The sequence below is a fragment of the Triturus cristatus genome, chromosome 6 (assembly GCF_964204655.1).
Source record: "Triturus cristatus chromosome 6, aTriCri1.1, whole genome shotgun sequence".
Taxonomy (NCBI): Eukaryota; Metazoa; Chordata; class Amphibia; order Caudata; family Salamandridae; genus Triturus; species Triturus cristatus.
This window is the reverse complement of record NC_140589.1, coordinates 109,847,982-109,862,453: the sequence shown is the minus strand read 5'-3', so window position 1 is coordinate 109,862,453 and position 14,472 is coordinate 109,847,982. Positions and strand designations below refer to the sequence as shown.

Sequence of the window (14,472 nt, the reverse complement as noted above, 5' to 3'; positions counted from 1 at the left end):
GGTACCTGCGTGACCCCACCATTCGCGCAGAGCTGGTTAAATCCCTTAAGCGTTACTTTGACGAGAATGTGGGGTCTGTGTCATCAGCGATCTCATTGTGGGAGGCGTTCAAGACGGTACTCAGGGGAGAGGCCTTGTCCCTTATTTCCCATTCCCGGAGGCGCGAGCGGGAGGAGGTGACTCGTATTGAAGCGGAGATAACCGAGTTGGAGGGTGATCTAGAATATGGGGTGACGGATGACAAATTACATGTTCTTCGACTCAAGCAATCGGCTTATAAGGCCCTCGTCACGGAGGCGGCCAGGGGCCTCAGTAGAGAGCAACAGGGGAGATTGTATGATGTGGGTGATAAGGCTGGTAAATTGATTGCATGGTTGGACAAAAAGGAGAGAGCGAGTCGAGTTGTCCCGTTGATTGAGAAACAGAATGGTGTGTGTGTCACTGAACCAGAAGAAATTGTCGCCTGCTTTGCAGACTATTTCCGTGGGGTGTATTCCCCGGTGTCCAACCCGGCTTTTGAAATTGATAAGATTTTACTGCCGGGTGGTGATTATAACCGAGCGCTGTACTCCGGCTCGCTTGACGCACGTTTGACGGGCCCCACTCGTGTCATGGTACGAGTGTGGCACGCGGCTAATGTGGCGCTGGGGTGGAAAGGTCGTTTGACCCGGGCGTCGCCACTATACGCATCTGAGCAGTTGGGCTCCCTGTGGACCTTGAAGGGCTTTGAAAAGTGGGACATGATAGGCATCAGCAGGGTGGGTGATCTCTGGACGAGGGGGGGGGATTCAAAACGTTCGAGATGCTACGGACAGAATTCCAGTTGCAGGACAGGGAGTACTTTCGGTATATGCAGATCCATCATGCGCTATGCTCCGTATTCCCGGACGTTGCCTCCATCCCGGAGTATTCCCCTCTGGAGGATAGAGTGCTAGATGGACATGTACCGGACAGCACGATTTCATTGATCTATAAAAAACTTATCAATGACCGCTCGGGACTGCTGACTAACCTTCGTGAGGCATGGGTGGCCGATGGATTGGAGCTGGATGACGAGGACTGGGTATCGGCGGTGGCCTCCCCGAAAGAGGTGGCCATACCGGCCCGCCTTCGCTTCGTCCAGCTCAAGGTACTCCATAGGGTCTATGTCACGGGGCCAAGGCTACTGCGTATGGGATATGCTGTGGACGGGCTGTGTAAGCGTGGGTGTGGTTCCTTGGGGACCTTTTTCCATATTTTGTGGGAATGCCCGGAGGTGGAGCGATTCTGGCGTGGTGTGCATGAGGTCCTGCGGGTGGTTACGCGTGTGTCGCTGCTGCCCGAAGCGAGGAGATGCCTGTTGAACGTGTGGGAGCCAACCGATTATTCGGTACCACAGACGCGGTGGGTGACTCTGGGATATATGGTGGCCAAGCGCGACATAGCTCAACTGTGGGGTTCCCAGAGGTCCCCGACTGTCTCGGCATGGAAGGACAACATGGATTGGTGCATGTTTCGGGAAAAAGTGGTGTATGTTGCGAGAGGTAAGCCTGGGACATGGGTGAACGTATGGGGCCCCTGGAACGCCTACCGCGGGGGAATCTGTACCCCGCCGTTATTGCCCGATCCGTCACCGGCCCCATCCCCTTAGCCAGTCTATCTCCCCGGTCCCGGGCACTGAGTCCACCTAATCCCAGTCTTGCCCTTTTTCCCCCCTTGCTACTCCTATGGATTGGTAGGGTCCCCCCCGCTAGGGGAGCACATGCTGCTGTTTCCGATTGTGGGTTGCCTTGTGGATTTGTTTTTGTGTTGTTATTTATATTAAAATGAAACCGTTATGTGTGCTCGGATGGTGTGGCTACCACCGCTCTTACCTCCTGTGCATTTCCCTTCGCCGCGGCATGGGCGCTATTGTTTGTATCCAATGCTCCTCTTGCTTGCTAGCGGCCGGCCTGAAGGTTGTAGGCCCATCTCTGTATATTTTTTTAATTTTTGTAAAAACGGTTTAAAAAAAAAAAAAAAAAAAAAAAATGAATATGCTAACGACGCGACCACAGCTGCCCCATCCGATCCTGCAGTTGGATTGGAATTTACCCTTGGCGAGGTGACCAGTGCAATAAGGGGTCTGGCGACGGGGAAGGCCCCGGGTCTCGATAGATTGCCTGGTGACCTTTTTCGCCATCACCCAGAGATCTGAGGCCCTTACCTCCTCATTCTTTTTAATTCCATTGCGGGAGGTATGGAGATCCCCTGTACTTGGCTGGGGGCGGAGATTGTGCCCATCTTTAAAAAGGGCTCTCCTCTTCTCCCAGCCAACTACAGGCCGATCAGCCTTATAGATGTTTCACAAAAACTATTCTCCCGCCTCCTTCTGGACCATCTCTTAGACTGGATGGAGGAAAAGGAAATCCTCAGTCCCCTTCAGGCTGGCTTCAGGGAAAAAACGTCCACCATGGACCAGATCTTCCGCCTCGTCCTCCTCTATTGGAAAACTGTGAGGATTGAGGGGGGGAGGCTGTACATGGTGTTCGTGGACCTGAGGTCAGCTTTTGATCTAGTCCCTCGTAAGAAACTATGGGAGGTCCTAAAGGAGCTGGGTGTTTCTATCCACCTATTAAATACCATAATTAGGCTTCACGATAACAACTATGCTCAGGTCAGGTGTGGGAGGGATGGAGCGTTGTCATCCAGGTTCCCAGTCCTTAGAGGGGTAAGACAGGGTTGCGTCTTGGCGCCAACCCTGTTTTGTCTCTATGTTAATAATGTCATATCCCATCTTGACAATATTGGGGACAATGACGCTCCATCTTTGGGGGGCAGGAGGGTACCTGCCATTATGTTTGTGGACGATACCCTCTTGCTCTCAAAATCCCCGATGGGGATCCAACGGATTTTAGATGGATTTGGTCTTTTCTGTAGACAATATGGTCTAGAGATCAATACAGAGAAGACCAAGTTCATGATATTTAACCCCTCACCCAAAACTCGACCTAACCCATTACTGAGCTCAGTAAGACTGGAGAGGGTAAAAACTTTTCAGTACTTGGGGGTAACTCTGCAAGAGAACCTATCTTGGGAACCTCAAATAGCAAGATGTCGGCTAAAGCTGTCTCAATTGTCCGGGGCAATCCTGAAGGTTGTAAACACTTCTAGTTTTAAACCTATTAGTCCGGCAGTAGAAGTGTATAAAACCCAAGCTAAAGCGGCCGCATCTTATGGTGGAGAGCTATGGGGGGTAGAACTGGCCACTGTAGAAAATAGTTTCCTCAGACGTCTCCTGGCCCTTCCCCGTGGTACACCCCTGCTCCCCTTGAGATTAGATCTGGGCCTTCCCTCTATAGGTGAGGATTTGGAATTAATGCCACTAAGATTCTGGCATAGGCTTTGGTCCACTGGCGAGCTCGTACACTACAGGCAAGAGCTCACTCACGTAATGAACTTGAACCAGTGTGATAGAATCCCGTGGTTGGCCTACATAAAGAAAGAACTCCATCGGTTAAGACTCCCTGAGTTATGGGAGGTTCCTGAACAAGGCTGCCAAAGGGTCTCACGAAAAAGACTTGTGGAGATATATAAGGAGAAAAGTCTAGCTTCTCTGGTCTCTGCATCTAATAACGGTGCTCTAACCGATCGATTCTTGGATTCCAAAAATTCTTCTTATCACTTTGAGGGTTTTCTGGACACTATTTTTCCCATCTTAACTAGAAAATTGTTCATTCAGTGGAGGTTAGGCACTTTGCCCATTAAAACTTTTACCTGTAAATGGACAAAGAGGGACGATAAAATCTGTCCAGGGTGTAGTGACCATGAGGAGGACGAAGTCCACGTACTGTTTTTCTGCCCAGCCTACAATAGACCAAGGAAATGTTGGCTAGTGCCATTATGTAGAAACCTGGGTATAAGGAGCTATTTGCACTCGTATAGAATACTGAAAACAAGTACTGTCCCCCACATAGTTTTTGCAGTTGCAAAATTTATAATGGCCATGTGGCAGATAAGGAGAAAACTATTAAATGTCTAAATATTAATGATATGACCTGTAATTCTTCTCCGCGGTTATAACTATCATATAATTGTATTTTTATGATTCTTATCTAATGTTTTTACTCAAGTGTGTGTTTATGTTGACATTTATATCATTGTATCTTTTATGGCCAAATAGGCCGAAATAAAGAAATAAAGAGAGAGATAATGGTGAGCTGCTTAGAACTGATGATTTTCAGCTTGGTTTCCGTTGTCGGACGCCATAAATTCTTGAGAAGAGCAACAGAAGCAGACACCAAAGCGGAAGCTTTAGAGTTAATACATTGATTGTGTTATGGGGCACGAGGGTGCCTCTGATGTCGATTAGGACTCCTAGGTATTTGTATTCAGACTCTTTTGCAACTTGATGTCCATTTAAATGTTGTTGCTGCTGTCCATGGTCTTAAAACTGGCTGGATCCTGCCTATTTCTTTCTTTGTGAATCAAACATTTGTCATCCCTGCCCTGTTCTGTCTTGAAAGATGCCAAAGACATGGAGGGCTCCTATTGCTCTGGCAGTCTTGTTTGTCTTTTTTATTTCCTTCAGCGCTTGGTCGACCCCTGGGCCAAAGACCTGGTTCCCTGTGAGGGGTCCGTCAATAATTGTTGATTGTACCTCGAGCTTAAATCCGGAGATGCGTGGCCATGCATGTCTCTGCATGACTGTCCAAGTAGCCAGCTGTCTTCTTGCTGTATCTGCAGCATCAAAGGCCGATTTGGCATGAATTTTTTATGTATCCCTTCACCCTCCAATAATACTCTTCGCTCTTTTATGATATTCCTCCGAGGTCTGACCTGCGGTCTTCCATATGCTCCCAGTATTGCTGAGCATGACTATTTAGCAGCGCATTTAGAATTGGTGATCTGCCACAGTGCGGCTGCGCTCTCCATCGACTTTCCTATTGCCTCCATTCTCTTACTTTCCTTGTCTGGTGGAGGCCCCATGGATGCTGGGAACATTACTCTTTTCCTTGCTGTGATGACAATCAGCAAATCAGGTACTACATGTCCCGGGATATATTTGAGGGCCTCTGTTGAGGCTCTGTACTTTTTTTTCTATCCTTGGTGTAACTGCCTTGGTTGTCACTGGTTTAGCGAAAACTTCCTTGCTCTGCTGTATGATGCTGAGAAGCATAGGGGAGATATTTGTTCCTCTTATATGAGGGTGTCTCGAGGAGAAAACATGTCTCCTCCTTTTCCACCTCTATCTCTATCTCTATTCCAAAGGCCTTCTTCACTACGAGTCAGTATGTGGCGATATCATTGGGGGAGAAGGCCTCGAAAGATAAGCTTCTTCCTCCTCTGAAGGCGAGTCGGTCTTGATGTCTTCCCACAGCATTTCTCTCTTTGACTCTTCTATTTCTATATCCTCAGGGTCGGTGCAAAGATACCTTCCTCTTCTTTCCTTACCTCAGTGTCCTGACCCTCTTCTGTGATTTCTTGATCCTCTGTTATTGTCCAGCAGTTTTTCCTTAAGGCCTGTCGGTCAAGGTTCTTTAAAGGGGTAATGGATTCCTCGAAGGCCCTATTTTCTCATAAGATTCTCTATCTTGACTTCCATAGCCCTTTCCTTTTTCTCGACTTCGGAAGTCTTATTCTCCCCCAGAGCTTTTACCCGAGGGCCCCCGCTCCTCCATCCTTTGTCACGCTTGATCATCCTAGGAAGCCAAGGCTCTGTGTTTTGGATTATCCTTCCCAGTGAATTTCTCCTTCCCGATAGGATGGGAAGTGCTCTGAGCTCCTTCGCCTGCTAGCCTCCTCGACATCGAGGGCTACATCTTAAGTGACTCTGAGGCCTTGGGTGACAGGCTTCAGCATCTTGGGTGTATATTTGACTGCCTGATCTTTTGACAGATTAGTTTGTTTTCGGGCATGTGGCACTGTGGGCGTAGGTTCTTTATAACAAGTTTTTTTGACATTGAAAACCTCTTGCTCGGTGTTGATGTTCCCCTGAGCCACCAGTGCCTCTACCTCATCATCGTCGGAGAAACCCATTTCCTCCATTGACGGAGCACCCCTACTTTGCTTTTCTATTTCTGACAGGCCCACTATGTCTGTCTCCACCCAATGTGCCTGAAGTGTTGTGTCCCTGTGAACTAGTGTTTTCAGTTTAAAAAATTAGCAGGGGGACAAAGTCCTCTGACTTATGGTGTTGAGGCAAACAGAAGAAGGCTGGAAGGTCATCATTTAAGGCAAATTTCCGTGAACATTTGGGCACAACTTGAAAAGCCTGCTCATGCTCTAAAATGGCCTTGAAGAACCTCCGGGATCCTGCTTCGACCAATTAACATTTTCCTAATGTTAATCCCTCCTGACAAAACCCCCGAAAAACATCTCTCCAGCATTAAACGTAGTTTTCTATTCCCTTAACTGCTTTCGGAGATTGTTCAAAGACTCTTCAATGACTTCTGTAGAAAAAAAGGTTGAGATGCTTCCGATGCACCTCCATACCCAACTGTGGAAAAAAATGATCTAAAGTAGTGGACACATACATGGGCATTGTGGAATTATGGTCGATGTCATAGGTACTCTGCCCATGTCGACTCCAACCACAAACACAAAAGCTTTGAGAAGACTACGAACACTTCCGGACCAACCACTAGACAGCGGGATTGTGCAAAGTACGTGGATTGAGAAGAGATTTCATGCTGCAAAATCATGGTTTTGGTTTTATTGAGGTTGATTTCCAGCTTGTTAATTTCAGCGCATTCATTCAATGCGGTGAGTACGCGCTGCTGTGGTTTATCCTTTACCTCTGCTCTCCATCTATCGTAGAGTACCAGTCCTAGGGGAAGCACAGACACCAAAATCACAAGGCAATGTAAGGCATAAAATCTACCTGTGTAGGTTTTCACGTGAATTCAGCTTCAGAGTGTGGAAGTTATTCTTGTGAATGGGTCTTTTCCAAGACTGGGCCCATATTACAGATAGGGTGCACTTCCCTGGTCCACCCCGCAGGGCACCTTTCACTGGGGGTACCAGGTGCAGAACATGTCGCTGCCTACCATCACCGTGAATGTGCTCTCCCCAGCGGTCATGAATTTGCACCTGCCCTGGGTACGACACATCAGTGAAAGGAGGACCCAATCCTTGAAGCAGCCAGTCCAGCTTTCGCTGTGCAGGCAGCAACTGGTGTGCATTTGAAAGGGAAGCAGAGACTGCTCTGCAGGCGGGTGCCCATACCTTCAAGAGGATGATGTCTGGAGGGGATCCCCTTTCAAGACTGTGCGCTAGCACTTTGTGGTGCAGTCATTGCACCTCCTGACCACCTCACTGCTTCTGCACCAATGTTTATTAACCAGCATGTGCACAGAGGCAAAGTGTTTCCTCATTTGCATGGGGCCCTGCAAATGAGCGGACACCACCCTTATATCACACAGGTGCTACTTGCGCACCGGCACAATCTGTATTACAGAGGTAGCCACACAGGCATCTGTGGCCACTTTTCTATTACCAAAGTGGTCCGTAAGTGCATAAAGCAGGCACACATGACGGATCCACCCCAACAGCATCTTTGACAGTACAGCCCAGATGTACCTTAAATTCATATACTCTGCATGAGGCATCTGTACTGCATGGCAAAAGAGGATCTTAACTTACACGAGGCCTCCTGGGAAGAAGAGCAGCAGCTGCGGTGAAAGACCAGAGGTGCCAAGTTCACTCATTGAGACGTTCCCGGTCTTTGTCTGAAGGTTGGAGATCCAGTGTGACAGCCACCAATCAGAGACATTTCTAGACGCTGCAAAGAAGGGAATAGGATTAAGTGTGCACTTAGGAAATGAAATCCTAATGAGAGGTAGAGATACAATGATGAACACTTTTAGGGGTATCATCTCTTATGCCTGGGGCATGTTTTACCATTTCACCCTCTGGGCCACAAGCACACTTCATTCAGTAGTTCTTGCAGGTCCGACAATTCTTCCTAGGCATTCTGTCCGAAAAGCTAATCTCAGCTGTGAAATTACTGTCTCTCTTCATCAATTCATTCAGACTGCATCCACTCTACCCCAGACTCTCAGCATTCACAATACCCTTCTGCTACTTTTAGCCCAAAGTCTGCCTCTGTTCCTTCAGTCCTCCCTCTTTCATGGACCCTTGTCCCTCAGTGCTGTGTCGCTCTTGGTCTGTCATAACTAAAGGGCCTTTACCCCAGCCCAGTGTACATCCCTTGTCAGTATTGGCTGGCCATGGTTCACAAACAATGTTTTTTGCATTCGCACTCTTAACACATTCTGTAAAGAAATATTAATGAAAATTCAGTATAAAAGGGTGGCACAATCTGAAGGCATCTTACAAGGTCAAACTTAAGTGGGGATATTTAGCTTTCCAACTATTTTGTGTAGATTTTTCATATTGGGCCAGTGTTATAATCAATGCACAAATTATTGTTCTATGGCTGTTTGCACAGAACAAACTGGTAGCAGTGCATAGTTTGGGTGAGGGTTAGAGTTGAGGTTAAGTTTGTAGGGTAGAACTACATTAATGTTATCTCACCTTTGAAAATTTGCTTTGCACGAAAAATATGTGCATATGGTCTTAAGACTGTTTGCAGAGTTTGGGCCAAAAGTAGAGTTTGCAGGACAGGTCCTCAGTCGCAGACATGATGAATATGGCGTTTGCCTTATTACAAGTGTATTATTCTTGTAATAAGGTGGATGGTATATCTGCCCTAAACCGCCAACATTTCAGTCAGGCTCTTTGTTTCTAAAAATAACCACTTTTCTGGAGAAAAGTTATTTTTGTTTGACCACTGCCCTCCCAGGGATTGCAGTGTCCCCACTCCTCTCCTACAGTTTGGCCAAAAGTCCTCAGCATGGCTTTGCAAGCTTTGCCCTCTTGACCTTGAACTGCTCTGATTTCATAAGGACACCTAAGGTGCACTCTCTTTCCGACTGCAAAGGACTCTCTCAACCTGCGCAATATGGTCCAGGTTAAGGGGTCTTTCTATTTGTACCCCTTCGGGGAGGCGGGGAGTCAGTCTGGTGGTTAGGACATCACAGTTAGTCCACATAACGTCATCGAGTCTAGGGCATGTATGAAGGTTGTCTGTTGTGTGTATGTATGTGGGGAAGTGTTGCACAGATGGGCTGATGAATGGCAAACGTCAATAAGACGAGTTCCTTGAATTAAATGAATTCGATAAAAATCATTTGTTCTTTTGGGCAGTGAGCCACATTATTCAGGCAGTGTGGCGCGCCCACCATGCATGTCTCGTACCTTGCATCAAGAGAAGTGCCAGAAGGACCGAGGCCGACAGGCAGGAGCCCACGGCCTTCCAGTATGAGGTGTAGACCATGAAGGCCACTGCACCTTCCTTCTTCTCCTCCTCCGCTGCCAGGGCCAGGCCCTCCGGGTGCTCCAGCTCCATCACGCCCTCTTCCTCCGCTATGCCCAGCTCTTCTGAGGCTGCAGAACCAAAATATAATGTTAAGGGACCGTGGGCACACAGGGATCCCAGAACGGCTATTGCAAACAATGTATGGAACAATTACAAGAATCAAGCCGCAGCTGTCCCTCATGCTTATTGGTCCCTTTTCTGCTCTAAGCCAAGATAATGAGAAGGGGATACACAGATGTTGTTCACATGAACTGAAGACCAGAAAACCACAGGTTATATTCCAAATAGGACTAAAAAGCAGTGGGATACATAAAATAAAACATAACAAAAAGGTTAAAATAAATTATTGGGTGTGGCTTATGTTAGCATGGAGTGGGACATGGGACAAGTCTCCTTCGCCTCGGCGCGTTGGCATCAGCCTATCTAGAGTATTTCGTGATCGCTTCGCCCTACTGGAGCAACCTGAAGGAGTGATGAGATAGCGAGACTCAGCTCAACGCTACGGAGCCCTTGGTGAGAACAAGGATGAGAGGGCTGCAGCACAATGCTGCAAAGACAGCAGTCTGCGAATGATTGGCAACAGAGCTGCGCAGTGAAGGATGAAACATCGAAACTGGCACAGGGGCCCACATTGCAAGACACTGGGTATGGACTGTGCCACCTCCAGGTGCCCCATGAAACAAAGGTGCGAGAACTCCCAGGAGATGGTGGAGAAACTAAAAATGGATGACGGGCGTCGCTGGGCATAGAAATAAGCCAGATTGCATCTATGCGGAGTCAGGCCCTTTGGCTAAAACAAGGTACAATGACAAGGGGCACAGTGGAGACATGGTGAGTTCCTGCAGCAGAATTTCATATGGACCCAGGTAGACAAGTTGCTGGCAGAAACATAGTGGATGGGGACAATGTGAACTCTAATGTGTGAGGCCTGGAGGCCAGGAACTATAAAGCAGACCTAATGAGAGGGCCGAGTGCAAAATAAATCCTGGTGGTGGCTCCTGAGTATTAGCAATATAGACAAGCACCAAAGTCAAAGTGCCACAAAGCCCCTTGAGAAAGTCTGGGACTCAGTGGTGTCACTAGTGACTTGAGCCAGATCAAAGGACCAAAGAGAGGCCACATGTTATAATCAACCCTTAATAGTGGAAAGCACATCTGGCGAATTTAAGCTGTCATCTTTCACGAAAACAGAGGAGAACCCCTGGTACTTTTAAATATCCTAAGTCGTGGTGAAGAGAACGAGGCAGGGAGACCCAGGAGCACAGCAGTGGCAAGAGGCTGAGCCACAAACTGCACCAGTCCATGGAGGGTCTGACTCTACTATAGCAAGAAGGACGTTTGTGGAAAACTGCTTCATGTTGGTGCCTCGCTTCCAGTTAACAGCGCAAAAGGATCGCAACAGCAAATGAGAGAAAGGAAGCGAAAGTAAAGGACTTGTTCTTCTGCTCTGAAGAGTGACCGGAGTGAAGATCAAAAAAGCTCCGTAGGCTCTAGAGCAAAACTCCTCGTCCATCCCCAAAGGGTTCATAGATTAGCTGTTCCAAAGACTAAAAGAAGACAACAACTCGCTACAGACAAGGCTCTTCAGAAAGTGAAGAAGGACATCCACACCTTAGGAGACAGAGTATCCCACCTGGAAGCAACCACTGATAAAGGCTCCATGGACCAGGGGTTTCTGTGACAGGAGGTGGACACCCTACAAGAGCAGAACACAATGGATCTAGGACAAGATCCTGAAGAACGTAACCAGAACCCCAGGCTTTGGAGTTTAGACTTCAGTATTAGCTCACCGCATTTACCTTCAGGTACTGGACTCTTACTCACCTCTTACAACGCAGCTAGGTCTCTGGAGTGGCAGATCTTTAGCTTCCCATCCTTAAAATTCCAATTTATGTGAATTACTGAAGCAAGGCTAGGGGAGAATGATCCCACAGTCTCTGCTGCCTTAACTACAACGGAGTATTTTTTTTCTCATTTCCCTTGGAATGGACAGCACAGGTGGTCTACTCCATCACGGTCAGTGGATTGCTTCTACGACTGCTGCATCTTTTCCGTCACTTGAATTTCACTTGAAATCTCTTTTCCCCAGCCTATACCTCTGACCTCTCTTGTTATCTATGACCCACCAGGCCCCCCTACCTCATCCATCGAGGATCTGGATACTATAATTTCTTGTACCCTGGCACTTCGTCATTATTCAAACCTACAGCGATGATATTTCTAACTATTGGCCTATTTCTCGGCTTATATTCACTGATTTCTAAAATACTGGAACATATTGTCTTTTCACAGCTCTTTTTCTTTCTTCAGACCAATGATCTTCTTCCTTCTGTATAATCTGGCATTTGTCCTGGCTGTTCGACTGAGTCTCTATCTAACACTGTCCTTCACACTCATCACAATACAGACTTCTAAATACTTATCTACCTTGATCTTTCTCCTGCTTTTGGCTAGCTGGATCACTGTTCACTCTCTTTCTAACCTGAGATTTCTGGTACCGTTCTTGAATGGTTCCAATGTTATCTCGCTAGCCGCTTCTTCTTAGTTTTTTGCAGAGGGGCAGTATCCTATTCTGTACTCTATCGTATGCCCCAAAGGCTCTGTACTTGGCCCACTTCTGTTCTCCATCTACACTATTCCTTTAGCTTCCATTATCTCTTCTTTTGGTTTAACTCGCATTTCTATGCTGATAGTTCTTAGACCTAGTTCTGATTCTCTTCCTTTCTTATTCTGTCAGTAATCCAATCACTGCCTGCCTTTCTGCTGTCAAATACTGGATGTTGGCTCATTCTTTAAAATGCAACCCTAAAAAATGAGATTCTCTTCTTCCCTATTTCCTCATCTCTAACTACCGTGCCTCACTTTTCTTCAAACCCCGCTATTCCAATTTCTCCTTCAGCCACAAATCTTTGAATCATCTTCGACTGGTCAATGTGTTTTTCTTAACAACTTTTATCTGCAATAGAGAAATGTTTGCATCTATTTAAAATCCATACAACCAAACCCTTTTTCCTTTTTGTTCTCTTAAATTGCTTCTTCAACACTTGTTTTTACCCACATCATCTTTTGCTCTTCACTTTATGTTGGTCTTCTTAAACATCTTCTTCATCCGTTTCATTCAAAACTCCTGTATCTGTATTCTCTTTAATTTTGACTGTCGTACTCATACTTCTTCCTACCGGGCACAGCTTGGTTGGCCTCCGATCACTGGTCAGCTCAGATTCCATCATCTCTGTATTGTTTTCAGATGTCTACACTCACTTGCGTCACCTTAGCTATCCACCTTGATCGCCTTATGCACACTTTCTCGCTCTCTTTGTTCGGGCTTGCAGTTTAGACCTCCTTCTGCCTCTTCAAGCTTTTGTTCTTTTACAGTCCTTGCACCACACTTCAGGAAAAGCCTCCCTATCTGTCTTCAGGACATCTACAAACCGTGGCAGTGTGAGGATATCTTGTAATGTTTGGGATTTCTTATCATTACTTTGAAATGTACCATTCATGTTATTTGTATGTGAATCACCCTGGAAAAAGGCTCTATAATAAATTATTAATCATAATAATAAGAGTTTTATACTCGCTCCAAGCATTCTAATAGGGAGTCTACCCAATGTCAACTGAGGCTCAGGGAAAGGGAGCAGGAAACTGGTAATGAAGTTACAGCTGGTGGCAAAATAAACACTCCTAGGCAGATGTCACAGAGCAGACCTTCTAATGGGGGTAAACTGGTATGACGGACTATGGCAAATCTCGAGGATGGAAAATGTCTCGCTTAGCATCGCAGGCACAGAGCAAGAATTTAGTGAACAATGGCGAGCGCTATTGGAATTATTTCACAAATGATTTCAAACTAGACTAGACCAGAACCTTATAGATCCCAGACTGTCTCTGGGAAGAGGGCAGAATGAAGCAAGGGAGGAGAGGTCTCATACAATGCCAAGCGGAATTGTAAATCCAAGTCAGGTGGGGTGGTGGGGAAGATGGCAAAAAGATAAAGGGCCGGAAACGGGAAACGATTTCTGCTATTATGGTAAATGTTGTTATTGCAACTTATTATTAGAAAAATTAATCAAATATAAAAATACTGAATCATAAAAATGCATCAGACAAACAGGGAAGCAGCATGAGGCGATGAGCTTGAAACTGCAGCTACAGGGAGCTTTAAATCTGCCAGTGTGCGTTAAATAGGTGGAGAGCACCAATGCAGCCTAGAATCATGCTAAGATCCCCAGAGCACAGCACACTCACCTTTCTCCAGCTTCTTGGTGACTTTCTCCCTCTGCTGCGGGGTGGTTTCAACTAGTGGAAGGATTTCAGCTGGGGTCCCTGCAGGTTTTAGCGAGAACATGTGAGAGACAGAGAGATGACAAAAAGGAGAATGAAACACACAGTGCGCCACTGATAAGGAATAATAAGAGAGATAAAGATGAGAGAGTCCCAAAGGAACCAAGGGTGTGACAAGCATATGGGATAAGGGAGGCACAAGAACCAGAGACAAAGTGGGGCTTCACTACAACATATGCTGTCATCTGGTTACCCCTTTCTGGATTTCATCTCAATACACTATTCTTGCAGGAATCTCACGATTGTGTTATTTTTCTGGACTAGAATGTTATCTCAATAGACTACTGATATATTTCTACTCAATCTAACCACTTACCTACTTTTAGACGTTTTGAGATTTCACCTTTGATTCTTTTGTTAAAATTCATCATATTTCTCACTGTCGAATTTCTACATTTTTGGATTTCCCCATATTAAATATGTATGAAAGTTTCCTCATTATAGGCTTCTCATTCTCATTCCATGCTTCTGGATTTTACCTTATTCCACATTTCTGGATTTCAACTTTGTAGATATATTTATAGACGTCACCTTATAACACTCGTCTAGATTTCACATCATTATATCTTTCTGGATTGTACCTCAGTCCCAGCTTCTCCATCTCGCCTCATTACGCGCTACTGGATCTGATCTCATTACACCTTCTGGATTTCTCCTCATTAAAGATACACAGATTTTCCCCTCTTTACCCGATTCTGGATATCACCTCGTTCCAGACTTATGGATAGAACCCGATTATACTATTAGTCGCATTTCACTCATTAGACTAGTTTTGAAAATGGAACTGCAAT

General features: G+C 46.1%; 1 protein-coding gene across 3 annotated transcripts in view; it reads right to left on the bottom strand.

Moving 5' to 3' along the window:
* Window positions 1-14,472, bottom strand: part of ABCC10 (ATP binding cassette subfamily C member 10) — a 209,649-nt gene that overhangs the window by 67,300 nt on the left and 127,877 nt on the right. For all 3 annotated transcript variants that reach the window (XM_085610306.1, XM_085610307.1, XM_085610305.1), the window contains exons 11-13: window positions 13,586-13,663; window positions 9,220-9,408; window positions 7,603-7,741 (exon numbers count right to left, since the gene is read on the bottom strand). In XM_085610306.1, coding sequence (XP_085466432.1) covers window positions 7,603-7,741; window positions 9,220-9,408; window positions 13,586-13,663 — 406 coding nt within the window. The remainder of the gene's footprint in view (window positions 1-7,602; window positions 7,742-9,219; window positions 9,409-13,585; window positions 13,664-14,472) is intronic.